The 25,181-nt window shown below is 35.9% G+C and overlaps 1 protein-coding gene across 2 annotated transcripts in view; it reads left to right on the plus strand.

Moving 5' to 3' along the window:
• SPATA17 (spermatogenesis associated 17) overlaps window positions 1-25,181 on the plus strand; it is a 229,228-nt gene that overhangs the window by 129,238 nt on the left and 74,809 nt on the right. Inside the window, exons 7-8 of one of the 2 annotated variants that reach the window (XM_015116149.3) lie at window positions 1,140-1,343; window positions 8,995-9,143. In XM_015116149.3, the coding sequence (XP_014971635.1) occupies window positions 1,140-1,343; window positions 8,995-9,143 (353 nt within the window). The remainder of the gene's footprint in view (window positions 1-1,139; window positions 1,344-8,994; window positions 9,144-25,181) is intronic. The other variant, XM_077987022.1, reaches the window with a different exon arrangement.

Raw genomic sequence — 25,181 nt, forward strand, 5'->3', positions numbered from 1 at the left:
AAGTAAATGTAGCAAACAGAAATGTTTATAGATATTTTGATGGCATAAGAGGAATCACATTTTTAGTAAGAACAGATAAATGTAATGGATATATTCTTTATATAGTCGAGAGTGTCTACAAAGAAACCAAACAAGTCATACTGCCCTTTAAAATGTAACTTCCCCTTTTGAATATGCATTTGTGTATGATATTTATGTGTACATATATGTGTATATATTTTGATATAAGGCTTCATGGAACCATATATCAAAGATTGATATCTAATACCATGAAAATATAATAGCATCAAAATTTTGTTCTATGCAGTTTGTATATTCAAACAACATTAAATTTTCAAAAATGGACACTGCTAAATTTGACTTAACATTTGTCACACATACATCTATTGAACCTCTATTGTGTGATAGGTACTCTTGACTATTTTGATGCAGTGCGTGACAAAGTCAGTGATAGAACAGCAAGGATAATATGACACTACAGAAGCATAGCACCTAACCACATGAATACAACTCATGAAATACAGGATGTTATTTTGAGCGATATATAATATAGTATTATAGCCTATTTTATAGGCGATACCTATAGCATTATAGGTGATATTAATTTGATTTAAAAGTACAAAAGTTAAGGTAGCTGCCCTTAGTTTATGTAATGAATAATAATTAAAATAATCAGTCAAATATTTGAGTACTTATTTTGTACCTGAAACTTGTTCAAGCATTGTGTATTTGACTTCCTGTGAGTGAATATGTGACTTACACGTATAGTTAAATATACATAGCATATAGTTAGAATACAAAATGAATGAGTTAGGGACTTACTGTAATTTTTTCTTAAGTATAGTGATATAAAAAGGCTGTGTGACAGATAGGAACTTGAGCTCACTAGTTCTTAAAATGTTTAGTGCTCAATCTTGAAAGATGTTGAAATTGCCTTTACTTGTGTAGCGTAAAGACAAGTATAAGTATTTTGTAAAATCCCCTTAGGTAAATCTGAAGTCCACCTCTGGTTAAGAACCACAGTTGGAGTTTAAAATGTTCTTTGAACATAAGAAAAAATTTCATGGTACAACTGTATCTTTGTTTTATTTCATCTGAAAATTAAGGATAAAAATAAAAATTGCTTTCTTCTTCTTTAGATTCCAGGAATATACAATTCACCCTTCAGAAAAGAGCCTGATCCATGGGAGTTGCAATTACAAAAGGCAAAGCCTTTAACACACCGAAGACCTAAAGTTAAGCAGAAGGACTCCACCAGCCTTAATGATTGGCTAGCTTGTACAAGCGCCCGTTCTTTTCCTCGGTCTGAAATTCTACCACCTATTAATAGAAAGCAATGTCAGGTACTAATTTGCTGTATAAGAATTCTGTCATTAATTTTATTCTTGCTTTTTTTTTTGCAGTTTTTATATAACACTATCTTAATTTAACCATTTTTAACTATATAGTTTAGTGGGATTAAGTACATTCATATTTTTGTGCAATCAGCTGTCACTAGAACTCTGTTCATCTTGTAGAATTGAAACTCTATACCCACTAAACAACTCTCCATTTCCCTTTGCCCCATCCTGACATGACTTGTTTCACTTAGCACAATGTTCTTAAAGTTCATCTATGTTGCAGAATATGTCCGAATTTCCTTCTTTCTTAAGGCTGAATAATATTCTATTTTATGTACATACCACATTTTGTTTATCCATTTAAATGCCAATAGGCACTTGATTTGCGACCACACTTTACATATTATATTGTGAATAATGCTGCTGTGAACATGGGTGTAAAAGATCTTCTTGAGACTGTGTTTTCATTTCTTTTAAGAATATACTCAGAAGTGGAATTGCCAGGTTATATTGTAATTATATTTTTAATTTTTTGAGAAACTGCCGTACTGTTTCCCATAGCATCTGTACACATTTTCCATTCCCATAAACAGGGCACGAGGGTTCCAATTTCTCCACCTGCTCACCAACAATTATTTTCCGTTTTTTTTTTTTTTTAATAGTAGCCATCCTAGCGGATGTAAAATGGTATCTTGTTGCAGTTTTGATTTGCATTTTTCTAATTATTAGTGATGTTGAGACTCTTTTTATGTGCATATTGGCCATTTGTGTGTCTTCTTTGAAGAAATGTCTATTCTAAGTCCTTTGCCCATTTTTGAATTGGGCTGCTTTTTGTTGTTGAGTTTTAGGAGTTCTCTATATGTTCTGGGTATTAATTCTTGGTTTGCAAATATTTTCTCCCATTCTGTGGGCTCCTTCTCTACTCCATTATAGTGTCTTGCTTTTTAAAAATATAGGGTCGGGCACGGTGGCTCACGCCTGTAATCCCAGCACTTTGGGAGGCTGAGGCAGGTGGATCACAAGGTCAAGAGATCAAGACCATCCTGGACAACATGGTGAAACCCCATCTCTACTAAAAATACAAAAATTAGCTAGGCATGGTGGTGCGTGCCTGTGGTCCCAGCTACTCGGGAGGCTTAGGCAAGAGAATAGCTTGAAGTCGGGAGACAGAGGTTGCAATGAGCTGAGATTGTGCCTCTGCACTCCAGTCTGGCGACCAATCTACATATATATAGTCTATAATCTGTATATATATAGGTTATTGTTTTCTTCCATTTTTTGACCAGAGGAAAATTATTTTTTGTGAACTCTAATTTTAAATAATAAACATAAAGCAATTTATTAATATATACCAAAGAAGTGAACAAACACTTCTTTGGTATTAAATCTTGTTATATTGAATAAGAAGTTAAAACATGGATTATTTCCTAGAATCTAGATTTTTTATGTAAAAATATTGTTATACCACTACTTGATATAACCTGTTGTTGCTGGGAATATATGTATTATCAATTTTATTGAATTTAACCTCTCATTTGATGCTATATTTCTTTACATACCATTTTAAACATAACTTGGGTTTGAGTAATTTTAAAAATCTAAATTTGAGAATTAGAGACAGCTCAAAACAAAGCAAGACTCATAGTAGAAATGGGAAATCTTCACTATAACTGGACTGTAGTACCACAGGATTGGCAAATGACTTCCTGAGGCTAAAGGGTAGAGTGGGGTGGGATTAGTGATGATTGTCGCCATCCTAAAACTCCCAGAAAGCCAGAGGTCTATCATCCTGATCAATAATTAAGCTGCCACCATGTAGTATCAACTACATTGTGTTAGATTTGGCTCACACAGTTAAACTCCCAGAACTCTTGACCATTAGCTGCCTGCATAGGCATGCCCTTGTGTATCTATATTGCTGTATAAGAAATTACTCCAAAATCTAATGGGTTAAACCAACATAAATTTGTTACTTCACAGTTTCTGTGGGTTTGTCATTCTAGGTACAGCCTTTGGTGAGTGCCTCTGACTCAAGTTCTCTCATGATGTTGTAGTCCAGATGTCAGCCAGGCCAGGCACAGTGGCTCCTGCCTGTAATCCCAGTACTTTGGGAGGGTGAGGTGGGAGGATCACTTGAGCCCAAGAGTTCACAACCAGCCTGAGCAACATAGCAAGAGCCTGTCTCTATTTAAAAAAAAAAAAAAAAAGATGTCAGCCATGGCCGTGATCTCATATGAAGGCTCAGACAGGGGGTGGGGATAGGAGGGCAGTGAGATCCCCTCACTCATATGGTTGGGTGTTGTCATGCCTCAGCCCCTCCTCACATTGGCATCTTCACAGAGCTGCCTCACAACATGGTAGCTCACTTCCCTCTGGGTGAATGATCCTAGGGAGAGAGAGAGACAGCTTTCAAAACAGAAGCCACAGGCTTATAAAGCCAATGCTGGAAGTGACATCCCATCACTTCTGCCATGTTCTATCCGTTCAAAATGAGTAAGTCTATTTTATACTCAAGGGCAAAAGACTATACAAGGGTATGGATACCAGGAGGCAGGGGCCCTTGGGGGTCATCTTAGAGACTGCCTTTTATACCCCCAACCATTGAATCATCCTTGCAATAAGATAGCCCTGCATTATATTTCATTAAAAATCTCCCACTTTACTGTAATAATTTGTGATATATGTTGTGTTTCCATTCTCTATAATTACATCCTTAATTCCCATTATTTGTATCTTTTTTTTTTTTTGCTCTCTCAAAACTACTAACTGATAATTAATACTATTAACTGATGGTTTATACTCTCTTAGAGAAAGAGCTATAAAATATAACTGAAAATCTATAGTCAGTTTCCCCCGGTACTGCTTTCTGTTTTTCTTCATCTCTGATTCAGATCCTATGATATTCTATTTATATCCTTATTCTTTTTTTGAGATGGTGCCTTGCTCTGTTGCCCATGCTGAAGTGCAGTGGAGGGATCTCAGCACACTGCAACTTCTGCCTCCCTGGTTCAAGTGATTCTCCTGCCTCAGCCTCCCGAGTAGCTGGGATTACAGGCACCTGCCACCATGCCCTGCTAATTTTTGTATTTTTAGTAGTAGAGACAGGGTTTCGCCACGTTGGCCAGGCTGGTTTTGAACTCCTGACCTTAGGTGATCCACCTGCCTCGGCCTCCCAAAGTACTGGGATTAAAGGAATGAGCCATCACGCCAGGCCCATGTATCAGCATTCTCAATTACCTAGTAAACTAATCCATTTATCTGAATCTGACCATTTTTTTCTTTACAAAAGTGGAGTGAAAAGCATAGTGGGAGTGAGCAAAGGGACACAAGAGAGATAGTAGGAAAATTTTCAGTTTTTTAGGGGGATGTATCTTCAGAGTATGGTTTCATTATTCCTTTTTAAATAAGAGTTATGTCAATATTCTAGTGAAAGCATTTAAAATAGTTTTAAATCCAAATATAAACTGACTTTTATATTATGAATAACTGAATTTTTGCTATTTTGAATTATGTACATTACTATTTTTCTATTAGTGTAAGTAATCATCGTATTGCATATATAACATAACATTGCATCAACAAGCAATTAAATTTATTAATTATTCTATCAGGAAAATAACTCTAGCATTTCCATTGCATGTATATTAAGTGTTCAGTGTGTTAAATGTATTGACTGCTCAAAAACAGTTAAGGTAGACATAATATTGCATATTTAAATTTTTAATAATCCATGTTGTGGCTGGGCACGGTGGCTCACGCCTATAATCCCAATACTTTGGAAGGCCGGGGCAGGTGGATCATCTCGGGTCAAGAGGTCGAGACCAGCCTGGCCAACATGGTGAAACCCCGCCTTTACCAAAACTACAAAAGTTAGCCTTGCATGGTGGCACACGCCTGTAATCCCAGCTACTTGGGAGGCTGAGGCAGGAGAATCACTTGAACCTGGGAGGCAGAGGTTGCAGTGAGCAGAGATTGCACCATTGCACTCCAGCCTGGGTGACAGAGCAAGACTCCGTCTCAAATAATAATAATAATAATAAAAATGTTGCATGCTATATTCATTTGTATAGCTATTGGTTCTACATGGAATTCATAGAGTAATTTTGCATGCAACTTTTTAGGAAATGTGAAAATTACATGGCATGAATAAAATAAGGGCATGTAAATATTTCTGAGCTGAAAACACCATGAAAGTCACCTGAACCAAACTACCACACTATACAACATTCACCACATTAACCATTAAACATGTAATGTTATGGTATAGGTGTTTTATAATGTTACTACATTTGCTTTATTGCCCTGCTTTTAGTATACTTTTAATGATGTGTCTTCTACACTTGTTAGTATTCATTCTTTATCTCTATTTCTCAATACAACCTCTGTACAACCATTTTCATTCCTTACATGGCTTTCTTCCTCCATTCCATTCTATGTACACATAGACATACATAAATAAGTGTATTTAGTATGTATGGAATGCATAGGAAAAAGGTACATATATAGAAATAATATATGGATGATGTATAGGTATATGGAAAATATATATGTATAAATGGTGTATCAGCCCATATGGAAGATATATATATATGGTATAAGTATAAAAATAGAAAATTACACACATTTGTAAAACAACTTGCTTGTGTGTGTGTGTGTATGTGTGTGTATGGAGAGAGAGAAATATATATGTTTATATAGAGAAAATATGTAAACATATGGAGGAATTTTAAAATATGTATTTGCATATGTATATATGTATACTTACATATATATACACACATATACTCCTGAATTACATTTATCTAGCATGCTATAAAATAATGATCCCTACTAATATATTCTCTTCTTTCTTTTTTATTCTCTTCTATTATTTATTTACTCTTTCAATGGTTTTTTCTTTCCTTCTTCTTCTGTCTCCTTCCTTCCCTATTTTAAGTTCCTCCTCCTTTTCCTCTGGCTATGTCATCCCCACTGCCCTGTTCTTCATTCTCTTATCTTTCCTTCCTTCTCAATCTTCCTTCTGTCGTCTTTTCTTAACACCTTCTCCTCTCTTTACTTCCTTTGCCTCTTTTCTTCACTATTCTTTTTTTTTCTTTTCTCTTTCCCTTCTTCTTTTTCTTTTTCCCAAAATGGGATTTACATTTTGTTTTGTTTTTTTTCTGAGCCATATTCCTGTGTGTTACCCAATAATAAAAAAGTATATACCTCATTGGTGACATTTAAGATTATGCCCAAATGATAATACTTGTACTCTAATCAGAGTAGCTCTACTTGCCAGGTGAATTTTTTAAGTATCTGGGACAATTTTATGGTTTTAATAATTAAGCTTAAAAATACAAAATGACTATAAATAACATGAATTATGAAAAACACAGCAGAACATAAGTATATTTGACTGTCATAACTAGGGCTTAGGTGGAGGCAACGTAACTAAACATTGAAAAACCATAGCTAAGAGTCCAGAAATACCTGTAGGGTCAGGTTGAGTCCTGGATGATCTAGGCATTCTAAGGATTAATTGGAAATAAGTACAATCAGCATATCTAAAGTTTGATAGGTGAAAGGCACACGTAGATATATAGATATATAAATATAGATATATATTTACAAAACCTGGGTTCCCATGTCATTCTGGGCATGACTGGGATAGGTGATAGCCTGATATCCAAAAAAGGCAGTTTTTCAAAAGAAATATAAATCAACAAAAATTTGATGTAAGAGAAACTTGACAGGGGTGTCAAGTTCACTAAACAAGGAGCTGGAAGACTATTGAGCTCAAAGACAAGATGCTAATTGTCTGAGGTATAAATGTGTGGACCAGGCACTGCAAAGACACAGGGACCTGGACATGACTGCACAAAGTTCAGGGATCATGAAGGTGGTAGTGAACCCAAAAGGAAGACTGCGTTTACTTTCATTCTAAGCTTAAGCAGGGCTTGTTCTCTGTCATTTTCTAGTCTCATTGGAACTAGTAAGTTCCAGAACAATAGTAGAGGAAGCCTACAAGTAAATATGTGCTATGTTTGCTTATCAACAAAGGTTAGAAGGCATATAGCTTGACCACCGAGAAGACCTTTGCTCCATGTGAATGCCGGTCTCTTCAAAGTCATAGCCTTGGGCCATTGTGTATTTCTTTGATGCTACTATTGCTCAAAACCTTTTAAAAATTCTTCTTGGAACTAATAATGGTAATAATAATAATAACAACAATGTAGTGGGAGCCATTTTGAGTGTTTACTGTGTTCTAAGTACGTGGTAAGGGTGTTACACATCTTAAGATGTCACACATCTTAAGAGAAATTCTGTGATGTAGTTATTATTCCATTTTAGGTATGCTGAATATCAGCATAGAGAAATAGTTTGCCCCTTGTCATACAACCAAACATTAATTTTTTAAGTCATAGACTGTGTCAATGTAAAAGAATAAGAATAAGAAAAAAAAAGTCCCATTTGATTTCTTAATAGTGGATTTGGAATCATGTCACTGTATCTTTAAAAAGTAAAGTTCCAATGAAAATCCATTAACTACTTTCAAATATAGCAATCCTCCTGTCCAGCTGTGAAAAGTACTAGATGATACTTATTTGCCATTTGTGTTATTTACGGTCCATGACTTTTATGGTAACTGGTTCCTATTATTGGTTTCTATTAATGTAAAACATAAGTGAACATAAATGAGGCGTGAATCATTTCTTTTTATTAGCCCCACAGTCTTCACTCAGTGCTTGCAGTAACTCCAGCTGTGTCTTGTTAGTGATAACCTATTTAAAGAAGATATTTTTAAGAATAAGGAATTTGATTAGAAATCTTTGTCCACTTAATATTACTTCTCTCCTGCACAATGGTGATGAAAAAACCCAATATGCAATTAATGGCACAGCAAAATCTTGAGCTGCCTTTGATTTGTATTGTGCCTAATATGATACTAATTAGACAACCAGTGGATTTTAGTAACTAGTATAAATACCAACTAACTTGAAAGCAGGATATGTTGTAAGTTACTTTTCACAGTGCAGCTGTGGACTTTCCTCTGCTAAGTATTTGTGTCATTAAAAGGTTGCTATTGGTATCAGAGTAATTGAACAATAGAGTTTACAATTTTAAATAAATAACATTTAAACTAAATAAAAGTTATGGTTCTTCTCTGTTTAGGAGGCTGCCTATTAAATGTGAGATTTGACATTCACCAAAAAATTTAAACTTAATGAAAAAACACATGCTCTCCTATTTCTATTTATAGAAGGGCTCTTGGAAAGCTACGCTTGGAATTTTTTTCCTAATATTTGTATTTACTCAAAAAGGGAGACAATTCTTTCTTTAATTATACTAAACAAAATGTGCTTTGTAAATTTAGAAAAGAAAGCAACCTATAGTAAGTTTATCAGTTATAACATGAAGATCTCTTGATGGAAGTGGGGAAATTTCTGTTTAATTTTAAAGTTTTTTAATGTAATCAATTTTACTTGAGAGAACATTGCTTGAAAATAAGTGATATTGTGTCATGTATATTCTAACTCAATGAAGAACAAATGGTGTTTTAAAAATAGCTTAGTAAACCTGCTATACTTTGTGGATGTTCACTAGCCTTGGTCATCAATAATACATCAAAAAAAAATCTTCCATATAAAATATGTTCCTCATCCTGTCTTGTCAGGGGCCTTTCCGAGATATCACCGAAGTATTAGAACAACGCTACAAGCCTTTGGAGCCAACGTTGTGGGTGGCAGAACCAATCGATGAATTAAAGTTGGCCAGAGAGGAGCTCAGAAGAGAGGAATGGCTGCGAAATGTAAATGACAATATGTGAGTTCTTAACTTAACAAAAATAGCTGTGCCATATTTGGTGCCTTAAATTTTCTAGTTTTTCTATTTCCTAATGCTATAAAAAATCTTTTATTTGTGAGAAAAGGTAAAGCCACCCTTGACCTGTTCCAAAGCGATAATTTTTCAATATGCAAATGATTTAAATGAGGTCCGTATTGATGGCAAAAACTCTTTTGACAACTCAAAAGACAAAAAAAGATTAGCATTTTGAGGATAAATGACCACTATCTATGTATCTGTGAAGATAATTTTCTTAATTATCTATACTGAAAGCATACATATTTATGATACGCCTAAAATAAGATCCAACAAGATGGAAAGAAACATTTTTCTTAACGTGGACTAAATATCATTTTGATCTATTGACATAACATTGTAGTTTTAATAAATCAGATATAATGAAAGAGGTTAGTTTCTTTATGACTGAGAAAGATGACTGAAAAAGGTGAAGAATGATTTAATAGCATATGTAATTTTAAATTATTTTATTAGCATCATTGATTTGGGTCTCAATTCATACATCTTTCTCTCAGGCACTTTCTCTCTCTTAAGACACTTTGTCGGCGGGCGCGGTGGCTCAAGCCTGTAATCCCAGCACTTTGGGAGGCCGAGATGGGCGGATCACGAGGTCAGGAGATCGAGACCATCCTGGCTAACACGGTGAAACCCCGCCTCTACTAAAAAATACAAAAGCTAGCCAGGCGAGGTGGCAGGCGCCTGTAGTCCCAGCTACTCGGGAGGCTGAGGCAGGAGAATGGCATGAACCCGGGAGGCGGAGCTTGCACTCCAGCCTGGGCGACAGAGCGAGACTCCGTCTCAAAAAAAAAAGAAAGACACTTTGTCATCAGTAGAGTCACATGTCATTTATAAATAGATCCTTTTAAATCTAAAATAGCTTTATCTTTATTATTGTCATTATTCTATAATGTCTCATAATTATCTTTGCAATTATCTTATATTTTAAATATCATTTATATGCTAAATAAGACATTATTACATTATGACATCATTATAATACTAAATATTAGTGATAATATTGGTATAATATAAATTATCCTAAATTATGTAATACAAAATATAACATATAAAATTATAATTATTTATTGCATTTACATAATACATGTGCTAATTGTTACATAATAATTTATACAATAATTATAAAATATTTTAAAAGTCTGTTTTGATATAGAGAAAAATTAGAATTACCTATTATCCATTGTAGTGGATTTTGGATTATTTTAACAGTTAGAAGATATATATACATGTACACATAACGTATGCTATATTTGAATTCTACATTTCTGAGGAGACTTGAAAAAAAGAAAAATTTTTACACAAACATATCAAAGACAAAATTGGCAGGCATCTCAAGTAATTTTTATAAAATTTTTCACTTTATAACGATTACTTGAAGTGAAATAATTAGCTGTAGAGTGTTTAGCAGATTCTTTCAATAATTGACTGGGTTAACCCAACATATGATGAGTAAGAAAATAAGGAACTTTTTTTTCCAATTAGTTTTGAGGAGGTAGATTCATTTTACCACACATATTGTAGAAGATTAAAGCTTCTCAGACTTAGCCAAGCAAAATATAAAATTTAGTGATGATTATCTAAAGAGTTATATTACTCAGAATTCTTTTTCTATTTCCAATGATGCAAAGGTTTACAAAATAGCACAACTAATTGCTCAAACAAATAATTGAGATGATTATTGATTATCTGATTGATATTTCTATAGAAATCATTGTATATTAAACATACTGAGATATCATTTCTTACTATTTTCCTTAGTAAGCCTAGAAAGATCAGCTATCAATGTTATCCCCAAAGAAAGTTGCTCGATTTGTATTTTCCATGGAATACTTGTACATATCTTCAACTTCCACAGTGTTGCTGATGACCCTTTGCTCTGAGGCTTTCAGAGGTTGCAGAGTCTTTCTAAGATTTTCAACCAATCAGAAAAAAGCCCAGTTGGAGATGCTAAAAAAATTTCTTATAGATTCAAAGCTTCATATCTTTTGCAACCAGGCTAAGTAATTGGTCTTTAACCTAAGGATAATTCCATTATTAGAATTGAAACACTGATTTTTTTTTTTCATAGCTTCTTCTGAAACCATTTTGTTTTTTGTATACTGGATAATGCATTATTGTATCTTGTGTGGCAAAAGAAATGTTAGAAATGTATGTTTTATATCTTTGCAGATAATAATTCCGTGAAGTATAGTCCTGTCACAAAGATTCATGGTTTGTTAACGCAAAGGGTCCTTTTATCACAAAACCAACTTTACCTATAAGAAGTTAAAAGTAGTATATCAGGGACGGGTGCGGTGGCTCACGCCTGTAATCCCAGCAGTTTGGGAGGCCCAGGCGAGCGGATCACGATGTCAGGAGATCAAGACCATCCTGGCTAACGTGGTGAAACCCCATCTCTACTAAAAATACAAAAGTAAATTAGCCGGCTGTGGTGGGGGGCGCCTGTAGTCCCAGCTACTCGGGAGGCTGAGGCAAGAGAATGGTGTGAACCCAGGAGATGGAGCTTGCAGGGAGCCGAGATCACGCCATTGCACTCCAGCCTGGGCAACAGAGCAAGACTCTGTCTCAAAAAAAAAAAAAAAAGGTAGTATATCAGGAACCTGCTATCTAGACCTAGAAAGGTAGAGCTTTTTATTTCTAAGTTTAAGGACTCAAAGGATAGCATTATATCTGAGAGTTTCTTACATTTAGCTCTTTTGTTTTCATATCATTATGAAAATTGCAGTGTGTTGTAGTAGTAGTAGTAGTAGTATAAACTTTGGAACCAGATCTATATGAACTCAAATCTTAGTTCCATTAAACAGCAGTATAATCTTAGGTTAGTAACTTAGCCTACCTGAAACTCTATATTCCTGTCTGTAAGATGAAGCAGAAATGTTACCTTAAAAGGTGGTAATGAGGATTGATAGGGAAGATGAGTATAAGGTGTCAGGAACATAGTAGGGTCTTAATAAAAGAGAATTATTAACATGCTTTGTATTACTACAAATGTAATTCTGTATTTAAGACATCAAAGAAGTTGTAAGAAATCACAGATTCCAAAGATGGGCTGGATTTTATCCCTTGGCTTGGAGAACCAGATGTTGAGGAGGACAATGAGCACAGCTCTGCCTACACCACAGCGTCCTAACCTCATTGAAGTCTTCTCTTTATGCATGTGAAAGACAAATTTTCTAAGTGTATTTGTTTGCTAGGGCTGCCATAGCAACGTACCACAAAGGGATGGCTTAAAAAACAGAAATGCACTGTATCACAATTCTGGAGACTAGAACTCCCAGATGGAGGTGTCAGCAGAGTTGGTTCCTTCTCTGTGAGAAAGAATCTCTTCATGCCTCTTCCTTAACTTCTGGTGGTTTGCTATTAATCTTTATGGTTTTCGGTTTCTAGAAGCATTCCTCTGATATCTGCCTTCCTCACATGGTGTTCTCCCTATGTCTCTGTCTGTGTCCCAATTTTTCTTTGCTCTAGAGACACCATACGTATTAGAGTAGGAGCTTATCCTACTCCAGTATGACCTCATCTTCATTTGTTACATCTGCAGTGACCCTATATTAGTCCATTCTCACACTGCTATAAAGAGCCACCTGAGACTGGGTAATTTATGAAGAAAAGTGATTTAATTGACTCACAGTTCCAAATGCTGTACAGGAAGCATGGCTAGGAGGCCTCAAGAAACTTACAATCATGGTGGAAGGGTGAAGAGGAAGCAAGCACATCTTCACATGGTGGCAGGAGAAGAGAGCAAAGGGGGAAGTGCCACACTTTTAAATAACCAGATCTCATGAGAACTCATTTGCTATCATGAGAACAGCAAGACAAAAATCTGCCCCCATGATCCAATCACCTCCCACCAGATTCCTCCACCAACAATGCACAAACACAAGAGTCAAACCATATCAAACCCTATTTCAAAATAAGGTAACATGTTGAGGTACTGGGTGTTAGGAATTCAGCATATACATTTTGAGAGAACACAATTAATAGCATTACATTCCTAGTTAACTATTGGGAATGACAAAATGCTTCTTAATAATCACAGGCTGGTAGGTTTTAGCTGTTAGTTACACATCTTCTTTAAAATAAACATAGCAAATAGGACAATAATAATAAAGACATGGAAGATAGATTACAAAAGTTTTTTTGGAAGTCATTTTAAAGCTTTGTTTTTAAAGGAACTCGTTCAATTTTCTCATGCCATCGCAAAGAAAATTATTTCCCTCACTCATATGTCTATCCTTATGAAGCCAGGAAGCCAAATAAGTAATTAATAAATAATTATGAAGGAATCTTTTTATGAAAAGGTCTCATCTAGATATTGTGGGAAATAAAAAGGATGACTTATTGATTCAAAACATGTTTACGTGTCAGGAATAGTTCCAAGCTATAGGGACATAGAGGTGAATAAATTAGACATAGCCTCTACTCTCGTGGAACTTATATAGCTGAAACCAACCAGAAAACCTAAGAAAATTTTTAGTAACATTTACCAAGTACTTGATAGATGGTCAAGTGTGTGTAAGAGACAATGTATATATTTTTAACATGTCGAGTTTTCTCTGGTCTCTGATAATCTCAGACAGCATTCTTGACAGACAAGGAACTGAGTTGGATCATGCAAAAGATGGTTGAGATTTTGATAGAGGAAAGTACAGAAAGTAAATAAAAGTAGGCTGATGATACGAAAAGAAAAACGATGGTAGGAAAAGTTGACGGAACAATGACAAGACCAATTTGACAGGCTAATATTTATGTTAGAGAACGGGAAAAAGAAACATTGCAAAAAAGTTGAAGACCAAGGAGTTGGTGGTTTATCCTATAGGTAATGGGAAAAAAAAATTTTTTAAGAGAAGGTGGATGATATAAAAAGAATATAAATTTGATTGAGAGACAAATGCAATTGAGAAGAATAATGCTAGATGCAATGAAACTCATTAGGATAAATATTGCAGTAATTTTGGTAATAGGTAATGGGTTAGAACTAAAATGATAGAAGGATTCGATATTCTCCTCCTCCTCCTCCTCCTCCTCCTCCTTCTTCTTCTTCCTCTTCTTCTTCTTCTGTATAATCTTTGAATGGTTGCTTCTACTTGAAAGACTAGCTACTATCTCTATGCCGATGATTTCCGCTCTAAATCTGTACAATCTTGATCCTACATTGCAGGCTTACATTTTCAACTGCCGTCTTTGTCTGTATCGCCACCAGATGTTCTAAATGCAGTATATAACATACTTTCCTGCTTCTTTTCTTGAGTGTGAATTGCATCACCAACTATCTGCACAAGCTGGAGACTTGTGAGTTACCTTCTCCTCCAGCATCATCCATATCCTATCAGTCCTCAAGTCCTTTTTATTCTACCTTTTAAGTGTTTCTCAAATTCAGCCTCTTCCCCTTTATACTATCACTGTCTTAATTTAGGCACCTTAAAATTCCTTAACTTTAATTGCCATAAAATCCCTTCAACCTGATCTACCTAGTCTTACTCCCGCTCCGTGCATTTTACCACACGAGCACTAAAGAGATTCGATTGTGCTATTATTATTATTCAGCTAAAATGCCTTTCAATGGCTTTTTATTGCCTCAAGGATAAAGTTTAATTTCTTATTTCAAGAAACAGTTTCTTTGGATCTGATTCAAGCTTATTTCTCTAGCTAATCTTTGTCATATTCTGTAAAGAACTTTGTGCTCCAGATATACTGAGCTGTTTTCATTCTTCTTTATGTCCCTGGTTCTCTCTTGTTTCTGTTAGAAATTTTCTACTTCCTTTGATTTATGAATCTCCTCAAATCCATTTAAAAAAATAAAGAAGATTTTTTGTTTACCTTTTAAAACATTAAAACTGCAACACATATTTATTGTAAAAACTTTAAACACTATTCACTGATCCTCAGTTATGTTTTCCAGAGGTATCTACTGTCAACCCTTTCTTGTGTGTCTATCCAGGAATTTTTGGTTACACATGCAATTATATGTATATTTATTATTTCTTTATTAAAATATGACAGAATATTATATATACTGTACTTCTTATTTATGGGAATGGGATATGGTGATCACAGAGAATTTCAGGCTTTAAAATTTCAGAGGGGGACATTTCAAGGAACATTTCCAAACATGAAATGGGACCATGAAAGTTGCTTAGATGAAATGGGAAAAACAGTTATTATTATTAACAAGTAGAAGAAAAGGGAGGCCATAATGGTACCAGAGCTATTCAAGGTTTAATTTACCCATCAAGACAGCGGAAATGGAGTGGAGTGGACAATCATAAATCAGATGATATAAGCTATGATATGGGCTTCACTAAGGTCTTATGAGAGGTGTAAAGGTCCTATACATTAATATCTTCTGTTAATTGTAAACATTCTGGCTTAATACAGGAGACTATAATTATATCCAAAATAGAGTGGATTTGGGATATTACAATAGAAATGAGAACCAACTAGCTTCAATTAGTTTTCTGTTAGGCAAAATAATGCTTCCCCGATCCCTATTGCCCTGCCAAAGAGTCCACATGTCCTAATCCTAGGAACCTGTGAATGTTACCTTATATAATACAAAGATCTTTGCAGATTTGATTAAATTAGGAACTTTTAGGTAGGGAGATTATCCTGGATTATCAGAGTGGGGCCAGTTTTATAATTCAAAGGTCCTTAAAAATGGAAGAGGGAGGCAGAAAAAAATTTGACTACATGAAAGGAGGTCAGAATGATGCAATGTGAGGAGGGTTCAATTTACCTTTGCTAGCTTTGAAGCTGGGGCATGAATGCCACCAAGGAATGTAGGCCACCTCTAGAAGTCATAAAAGGCAAGGAAATGGATTCTCTTAGATCCTCTAGAAGGAACACAGTCCTGCCAACACCTTGATTTTAGCCCAGTAAGACTTATTTTGTGCCACTGACCTCAAGAATGATGAGTTAATAATATTGTTTAAGCCACAAATTTTGTAGTGATTTGTTATAACAGCAAAAGAAAATAAATGCAAATGTTCTTCCTGCAGGCTTTCAAATCAAGAAGCTACCTTGCTAGGTCAGACTTTGGTGTTTAGATTAATTATAATCTGGAGCTAAATTTGAAGGAACTCCTTAAATCCCTAAGGATTCAAGAGTCTTCCACAGGTTTAAGGTATAGACATTGAGGATTTAAAAAATGTAACAGCGACTGGAGTTTCCCTATGAAGAGGAGTTCATGATTAAAGCATATTGTAGCTATATTTTAAACTTATATAGGCTTTCATTTAAGAAACTGTGTATAGACAGCTCAATAGCTGTCTCTACATCTTTTATAAAAATAAAAAAGTATTAATTTACTGATAGTTATTCCGAGTAGGTGAAATGAGAGACATCCCATAAACATTTAGTAGCATAACAGAACTAATAACTCTATTTCTTGAGCTCCTCCACTTGCTGGAACTAATAGCTATGAATCTAATGTGCCTTCATTTCTCTCAAACTTGCAACCTAGCTTAGATAGGGGCCTTGGTAAATATTGGATTTGGTAATATTATAAAACCAAAATGCAGTCCATTCACCCACCACAGTAAAACTTAGAGGTTTTTGCAGTGACAGAAAGGAAGGTGTTTATTGCAGGGCAGCAAGCAAGGAGATTCAAGGAAGTTCATGCTTAAAACCCAACCTCCCCAGTGGCCTGCAGGTAAGAATTTGTAAAGGCAGGAGCAAATTTCAGGAAAGCAGAAGCTACAGGCAAAATCATAAATCAGTACATGAAGGTCACACATTGGTTTTGGCCTAAAAGGGTGAGATATCTTGAAGCAGGAGCTTACAGATGGTAGGTAGATTTCAAGATCTTCTGATTGGCAATTGGCTAAGAAAGAGAAACTCATTTTAAAAATTTGGGATCATGGCTGGGTGTGGTGGCTCACACCTGTAATCCCAGCAGTTTGAGAGGCTGAGCCACGTGGATCACTTGAGGTCAGGAGTTCGAGACCAGTCAGGCCAACATGGTGAAAGCCCATCTCTACTAAAACTACAAAAAAATTAGCCAACTGTGGTGGTGGGCACCTGTAGTCCCAGCTACTTGGGAGGCTGAGGCACAAGAATCGCTTGAACCTGAGAGGCGGAGGTGGCAGTGAGCCGAGATTGCACCACTGCACTCCAGCCTAGGTGACAGAGCGAGACACTGTCTCAAAATTCAAAAAAGTAAAATTGGAAGTGAATAGAAAAATGTTAACCGGTTAGGGGGAATGACTTCCCCCAAGCCCCTTATGAAGGAACTTACAACAAAAGGTGATGGTTAAAGTTTAGTCTTCACTTCCCCCTTTCCTGGGGTCTAAGTGCCAACAGATCCATTCAGTGAGAGTCTGAGCCCATGAAAGACAACTCAGGGACCTATGGTAAGATGTTATCTTTAGTTTCTACAGGGAAAGCAAATAGCTCTGGAACAAGTTACTTATTTACTTCTGGGGCTGGGATTTCCCTTGAAGGGACTCAGAATTTTCCTTTATTTCTGTGCTTGGTGTCCACAGGCCCCTAAAAATAAGGGAACCATGCTCCGTTGCAGTAAATATCAGTAAACAGTGAGTAAATTACTCACTTTTAAAACTTTAAATATAATTTCTAATTAAGTATCATTTCATAGTCATTACTATGAGAAAAATGTTGCAGGAAAGGTTAAGAAACAAGATCTAAGTAACAGTTTTTAGAAAGGACATTTTACAATGTGGTATATATGAGTGAGCACTTTATCATTAAAGAATAGCAAAAAGAAAATTTAACATATCTCAAAACTTTTTTGACTTGTGTGGTTTTTTTCAGACTTTAGACCTTTAAAATTTGCATATTTTCTGAACTGTTACTGTATTATGATAAATAGAGATTATCATATATTTTCAGATAATGTTTTCTTAACAATTCAACTTTTATTTGTAACTCTTCCATTTATTTTAATTACTAGCACAGTGTGCAACATTTATTAATCAGCAGAGCCTTTTTAAGTTAAAATACTAAATTAGCTAACCCCATTAACATAGAATACTCCAAACAAGCAGTAATAGGAGAGGTAGTTACTGTGCAAATCGTATTATACATGCGGGTGCTCTAGGGCACAGTTAAGCATGATTACCCTCTTTTGATCCAGTATTCCTCTGCCTCTCCCAGCTAATTTCCAGTGGAAATTTACAAAGTGCTGCCTTCATTTTTCCAGCTTAATTTTTCTAATGAAGTTCTGGTACTTTATAACACTGGGGATATAGATAATAAGCCTGTGTATAATTAAGAAGTTCTAGAATTTGTCTACACAAGAGCCCTGTATTACTTTGGCTGTATAGTGAGAACTGTGCTCTCTTTTTGTCCACTGTTTCTCTGAAAGAAAAACAAAAAGCTTTTTTAAGTAAATGACCACAGAATACTAGCATTCTATTCTTACAGACACCTGCATCTAAAGAAGTTTAAGATTTTAAAAATCTATATAATTTGATAATTTGGAATACTTTCAGTGATACGTTTGAGAATATGTACTTTTAGTATATATAATCAGACAAGTCATAAAAAGACACTTTCAGTGTTTGGACTTTATGCTGTAGAGACACTCATAAGACCAGCACAGTGTTTTAGGCCCTGAGTGAAAGATCAGATAGCTTGCAGATATCACTCTGTTAGCTATGGAGATGGTTTAGAAATGGGAGTCAATGGGGACAGAGGCCAGAGTCACTGGGGCCACAGTCCGGGTCAGATATGAGGAGGACTCGCCGCAGAGCTGAGATGTTGGTAATGGAGGATAGAGAAAGGTTGACAAGCCACTTTACAGGTAGGATCTTATAACCAGGTTTTTTGGCTTCCCTGGGCCACATTGGAAGAAGAAGAATTGTCTTGGGCCACACATGAAATACACTACTGATAGCTGATGAACTTAAAAAAAATCACAACAAGTGATTTTATAATGTTTGAAGAAAGTTTACAAATTTGTGTTGGGCTGCATGTGGCCCACGGGGCATGGGTTGGACAAGTTTGCTATAAACCCTAAATCAGATTTAGGGGCAAGCCTGATATGGTCTGGATGGTGTGGTCAGAGGCACGGATGCATTTAGGATCACTGTCTCAGAGCTTTCTTACTTGCAAAGAACAAAGATCCATTCAAGGAAACTCCAGATTCTAAGGGGATGTTTAAAAGATACATTGAGGAATTTTATAGAGCTGTAAAGACCCAAGGGAAAACTGGACTAACACGAGTAGGGGGCTGTAGGGACATGGCGTTCTTCTTCTAGTGGCATCTCGGCTTTCCTCTGCACGTCTGCTTCTTCTTTCTGCTGACTAGCTTCTCTGATGATTCGTAAATCATGAATTTTCTTTCCCATAAATTTTTAGCTTTCAGTTAGTTACCACCCATTCCTAATTCAACATAACCTTCCAGCTCGAGAACCCACAGCTGCTTCTGTTTTTCAGTTCAAATTTCTGAGAGAGAATCTGTTTTGCTCAATTTATGTTAACAAATTGGCACATGTATGCCAAAGGCTTGGAACAAAATAGACAATAAATAGGGTTAAGTTAAAGGTCTATTAACATACTAATAGACCACAACTGTGGTCTAGGAGAGGGTGTGTCACATTATATCAAATACAGTTTTTCTGTGACCGTAGAGCCACAAGCAAGAACCTCCTCAGATTGAGAGCACAGACAGGCAGGAACGTCCTCTCATGCCCTGACTTGATGGCTTCTGACTTAGGTGACTGGCTAGAGGGTGATGTTCTGACTTACCTAAGGAAAAGTATATAAGAAGCATTGCAAGTTTGATAGCATGGAAGATTTGGGTGTGAGTTTAATTTGGAGGCAGTTCTATTTGAGGTGCCTCTAGCGTATCAAGGTAAATATCCATAGTGAACATTTGAAAATACTGTTCTTCAGTTAAAGAAAGATATTGTGTATTGAGATAAAGATTTAGAAATCATCAGTTTAGAGGTGATAGTTAAAACTTTGGTGGTGGAATAATCCCTCAGGAGAAACTATATAGAGAGAAAATTACAGATTTGTAGGAATTGTTTTAATGTTAGGGCAGTGGTTTTTAGTCAGGATTGCTTAACTGCATCACCTTGAGGTTTAAAATTATATACATATGAATTCCCAAGTCTCAATCACAGATAGTTTGGTTCAGTAGGCATATATATTTGCAAAATATGCCCAGGTGATTCAAATGCACAGTTCTGGTTAAGAGTCATTAATTTCAGATATTGGCAGAATATGATGAGTCAGTCAAGAAACAGAGACAGCAAGAAAGAGAACCAGGAGAGATTGTGCAAATCAAAGAGGATGGCTACAAGAAGTGGATGAACAGCTTGATGCAAGTTCAAATTCAGCGAAAACTAAAATGGAGGCTGGGCGTGGTGGCTCACGCCTGTAATCCCAGCCCTTTGGGAGGCTGAGACGGGCGGATCACGAGGTCAGGAGATCGAGACCATCCTTGCTAACATGGTGAAACTCCATCTCTACTAAAAAAATACAAAAAATTAGTCGGGAGTGGTGGCGGGCACCTGTAGTTCCAGCTACTCTGGAGGTGGAGGCGGGAGAATGGCATGAACCCGGGAGGTGGACAGTGAGCCAAGATCGCGCCACTGCACTCCAGCCTGGGCAACAGAATGAGACTCTGTCGCAAAAAAAAAAAAAAAAGAAAAGGAAAGAAAAAAGAAAAAGAAAGACAGAAAACTAAAAAGGATATCTAGGATTTGGCTATTGGCAAGTCATTCATTAGTAGATTTTACTTTCCCCTGTAACTATCACCTAGTTGTTACTTCTCCTGTATTTTCTTTGGGAATTAACATCACATTAAGCCCTCTATATATTGTACAATCTATAGTCTTCTGTTTAAAAATCATTTTGTTACATCTCTGGTACGTTCACAATTTATCAAGAATAACTAATGGTGATTTGGTGATCTCATACAAAAGTTTGCACAGTAATTTAAGATATAATTTATCTTGTCAGGGACCTTAAAATCATTGACGGAGCTACTCACTTTAAAATTCTAAACCAGAAATCGCAAACTAGTAGCTTGTAAGTGGCATGTAGCCTCCCGGGGGTGTTGTATTTGGATCCCACAATATTCTAAAAATTAGATACATTAAAAAGTAATTAAAAATGGCAATTAAATTATTTAAAAATCCAGATTTTACCGCTTATAGCAAAAATCAGATCTAGAAGGAGCAGGTTCACAGTCTGACATGGCAACAATTGATTAAAGCTTGGAATCTTCGGTTTACATCTGATTCATTTATGTTACCTGCCTGACCCTTCAACAGAAAAATAAGAGAGCCTTGTTCTGGACGATAAGCTTCTCAACAACAGAGTCCCTGACTTATGCACTACACTTAGCACAATAGTTGACAAACAGTAAGTGCTAAGAGGTTTTCTACGATTGAATTTTGACTCTTGAGCTTGAACTAGATTTTGCTTGTGTTAGCCTAACAGATCAGATCAGAAAAATCATTCTCACTAAAAACAAGTCAAGCCAATAAATGAAGTCAGTTATGATTTCTCTTTGGTGTTTATTAATATTACACTAAGTCTCAGTAATAAGCTTATATTTTCTTTTGTTGTTCTTACTATGAACATAATTTTCCAGATTATGTCTCTTAAAAAACTAGTCTTAAGACTAATGTTAATGAGTTTCTTTCAAATAAATTTGGGGGAAAATTACATTGAAAACACTTAAATGGATTTTTGGCACTTACAGGGCTTCTCAGTCTTAAATATACTTTTATTTGATGTGACTATCAAAGAGGGGAAATATAATACAATATGTAGCATTTTGCAAATGTATTCACTCAACAAATATTATTGCATGCTGACTATATGCCAGGCACTATATTAGGCATTGAGAACGTAGCAGTGAACAAGACAGACAAAAGTCTCTCTCTCTCTCTCTCTCTCTCTTTTTTTTTTTTTTTTGAGACAGAGTCTTGCTCTGTAGCTCAGGCTGGAGTGCAGTGTTGCCATCTCGGCTCACTGCAACCTCCGCTTCCTGGGTTCAGTTGATTCTCCTGCCTCAGTCTCCCAAGTAGCTGGGACTACACATGCCCACCACTACACCTGGCTAATTTTTGTATTTTTAGTAGAGACAGAGTTTCACCATGTCGGCCAGGCTGGTCTCGCACTCCTGACCTTAGGTGATCCACCCACCGTGGCCTCCCAAAGTGCTGGGATTACAGACGTGAGCCACCACCCCCAGGGACAAAGGTCTGTTGACCTCATGGAGCAAATGGCCTAGTTGGCCATGAGACCCCTCATCTCATCCCCAGACCATAGTTTGGAATACAGTGGTCTGGATATAGTTTGATGTATTTCTTGCCTTTATTTATTTATTTATTTATTTATTTATTTATTTATTTTGAGACACTGTCTCAGTCTGTCACCCAGACTGGAGTGCAGTGGCATGATCATGACTCACTGTAGGTTTGACCTCTAGGCTCAGGTAATACTCCCACTTCAACCTCCCTAGTAGCTGGGACTACACCTTCCCACCACCACGCCCAGCTAATTTTCACATTTTTTGTAGAGATGGGGTTTCACCACATTGCCCAAGCTGGTCTCAAACTCCTGGGCTCAAGTGATCCACCCACCTTGGCCTCCCAAAGTGCTAAGATTACAGGCGTGAGAAGTTTATGTTCTTTAAGTGATTTATATAAGTCCTTAAAATATCTTAAGTTCATCATTTTTAGCCATTTTTGAAATTTTGTTAGTTTAAAACATTTGATGTAAATGGCCTAAAAGAAGAGCCTATGTGAATGCTACTTAGCTGAGGCCTTTAGCTTCAGTATCTTTTAGCAGATATTTTAAAAATATTGTTCACAATCAGAACAAAATAAAGTGAAGTCTGCAAAAAACACATAATGAAATTACTGAGCCAAGATGATTTGAGATTGTTAATAATTATAATAATAAATCCAGGGAAATGTATTACTCTTAAGCTAAGAAAAATGTAAGGAAACGGGAAAAATATCTTTCCAGTTAAATTTAGAAGCTTGCAATATAAGCTTACTGTTTAGTTGAACAGATAGTCTTGTCACTTGCATTCTTTACATTTAAACATTACATTTCTGCCTCCACCCTAGTGGGGAGATGTTGCTGCCTAAATAGTTCATGAGTTTTAAATTTGTACTATGAATTCTACTCTAAGTATAAAATACAGTGTGTATTAAGCACGTATAGCTATGGTTTGTCCTCAACCATAAAGGGAATCTGTCTAATTTCTATTCCAGATTGTTGCTCATTTTATTAATATCTCTTCAACAAAAACTCCACTAATCTAAGCTATATTTTGAAATCTTTCTGTTCATACTAATGAGCTATATATTAAGTTTACTTGGACATTTAGGGGGTTAATACATACAGTAAAGATACTTTTTATTTTTCATATTGAAGGTAATGAAAAATAGACTGTTATATATTTGCGGACCTTTTACTAAAACTCAGACTATTCTGTATTATAAAGGACAAATATTCAACATCTTATGGCCCGTTTTAATGGGCCATAACATGGTTTGTTTTTTCAGAAGGGGCAAAATTATTCATTATTAATTATACTTACTACAAGTGTAAAACATATCTCATCCTATTTCAAATATTGTTGCCAAATAATTTGTATATTTCCAATTACATGTTCTTTCAAAATGCTTTGCCTTAAAAAAGCTTATGATTAGTTTATGAGAACCAGGTCATCTGATAATGAGATCAGGATAAACTGGTTATAACTCAGCCCCTCAGCCCTCAAAACATTAAATTTACTATTTTCTTTATTTCTTTCTTTCTCTTTCTTTCTTTCTTTCTTCCTTCCTTCTTTCCTTTCTTTCTTCCTTTCTTTCTTCCTTTCTTTCTCTTTCTCTCTGCTTCTTTCCTTCCTTCCTTCCTTCCCTTCTTTCTTCCTTCCTTCCTTTCTTTCTTTCTTTCTTTCTTTCTTTCTTTCTTTCTTTCTTTCTTTCTTTCTTTCTTTCTTTCCTTCTTTCTTTCTTTTTCTTCTTCCTTTCTTCCTTTCTTTCTCTTTCTCTCTCCTTCCTTCCTTCCTTCCTTCCTTCCTTCCTTCCTTCCTTCCTTCCTTCCTTCCTTCCTTTCTTTCCTTCCTTCTTTCTTTCTGATGGAGTCTCACTCTGTTGCCCAGGCTGGAGTGCAGTAGTATGATCTCGGCTCACTGCAGCCTCCACCTCCCGGGTTCAAATGCTTCTCCTGCCTTAGCCTCTTGAGTAGGTGGGATTACAGGCACATGTCATCACACCTGGCTATTTTTTATATTTTTAGCGGAGATGGGGTTTTCCATGTTGTCCAGGCTGGTCTTGAACACCTGACCTCAAGTGATCCACCCGCCTCAGCCTCCCAAAGTGCTGAGATTACAGGCATGAGCCACAGCACCTGGCCTAAATGTACTATTTTCCATATTATAATAATGGTTAAAATATTACAGTTAAGATTAATTTTTGAGCAGGTGTACTTTTATAACAAACATTTGCTGTTTGTTGATTCATTTATTAGATTAAATCAATGTCATTTATCCATATTTCCTCTTTACATTCTTTCATCAACTCTGTCCCAATTTTTAAATGTAGGTGTCTTTGCTTGTCAAATCAAGTTTTGTACACCAGAGTACAGATTCCCTTCCCTTAGTAAGTCTAGAGTGGAACTTTTCTATTCTTTTTTTCTTCATGCCAATTTAAATGACTGTTCTGTTTTGAACATTACTAAGCTCTTACTCCTTGCCCCTTCTTTGGCAAGTATTTTAGATAGACCTTTTAAGCAGACATTCTGGGATGACCCCTACCAGCCCGTTCTGTATCCCTATTTAGGAGTTCCTGTCCTTCCAGTGTTGTTAATGATTGGCATGAGGAGGCTGCTCATAGACTAACATCTTTATTAATGAAGCTCGTGATCTTTTGAGAATATGCTAAAATTTTGGTATAAGAAAAAAAGTTGACATAATGCCTACTTTGTGTAATTTAAAAGATAAAACTATTGATTTTCTAAGATATTCTTTGTCATGTATTACCC

Source organism: Macaca mulatta, chromosome 1, assembly GCF_049350105.2.
Source record: "Macaca mulatta isolate MMU2019108-1 chromosome 1, T2T-MMU8v2.0, whole genome shotgun sequence".
In the NCBI taxonomy this organism is placed as follows: domain Eukaryota; kingdom Metazoa; phylum Chordata; class Mammalia; order Primates; family Cercopithecidae; genus Macaca; species Macaca mulatta.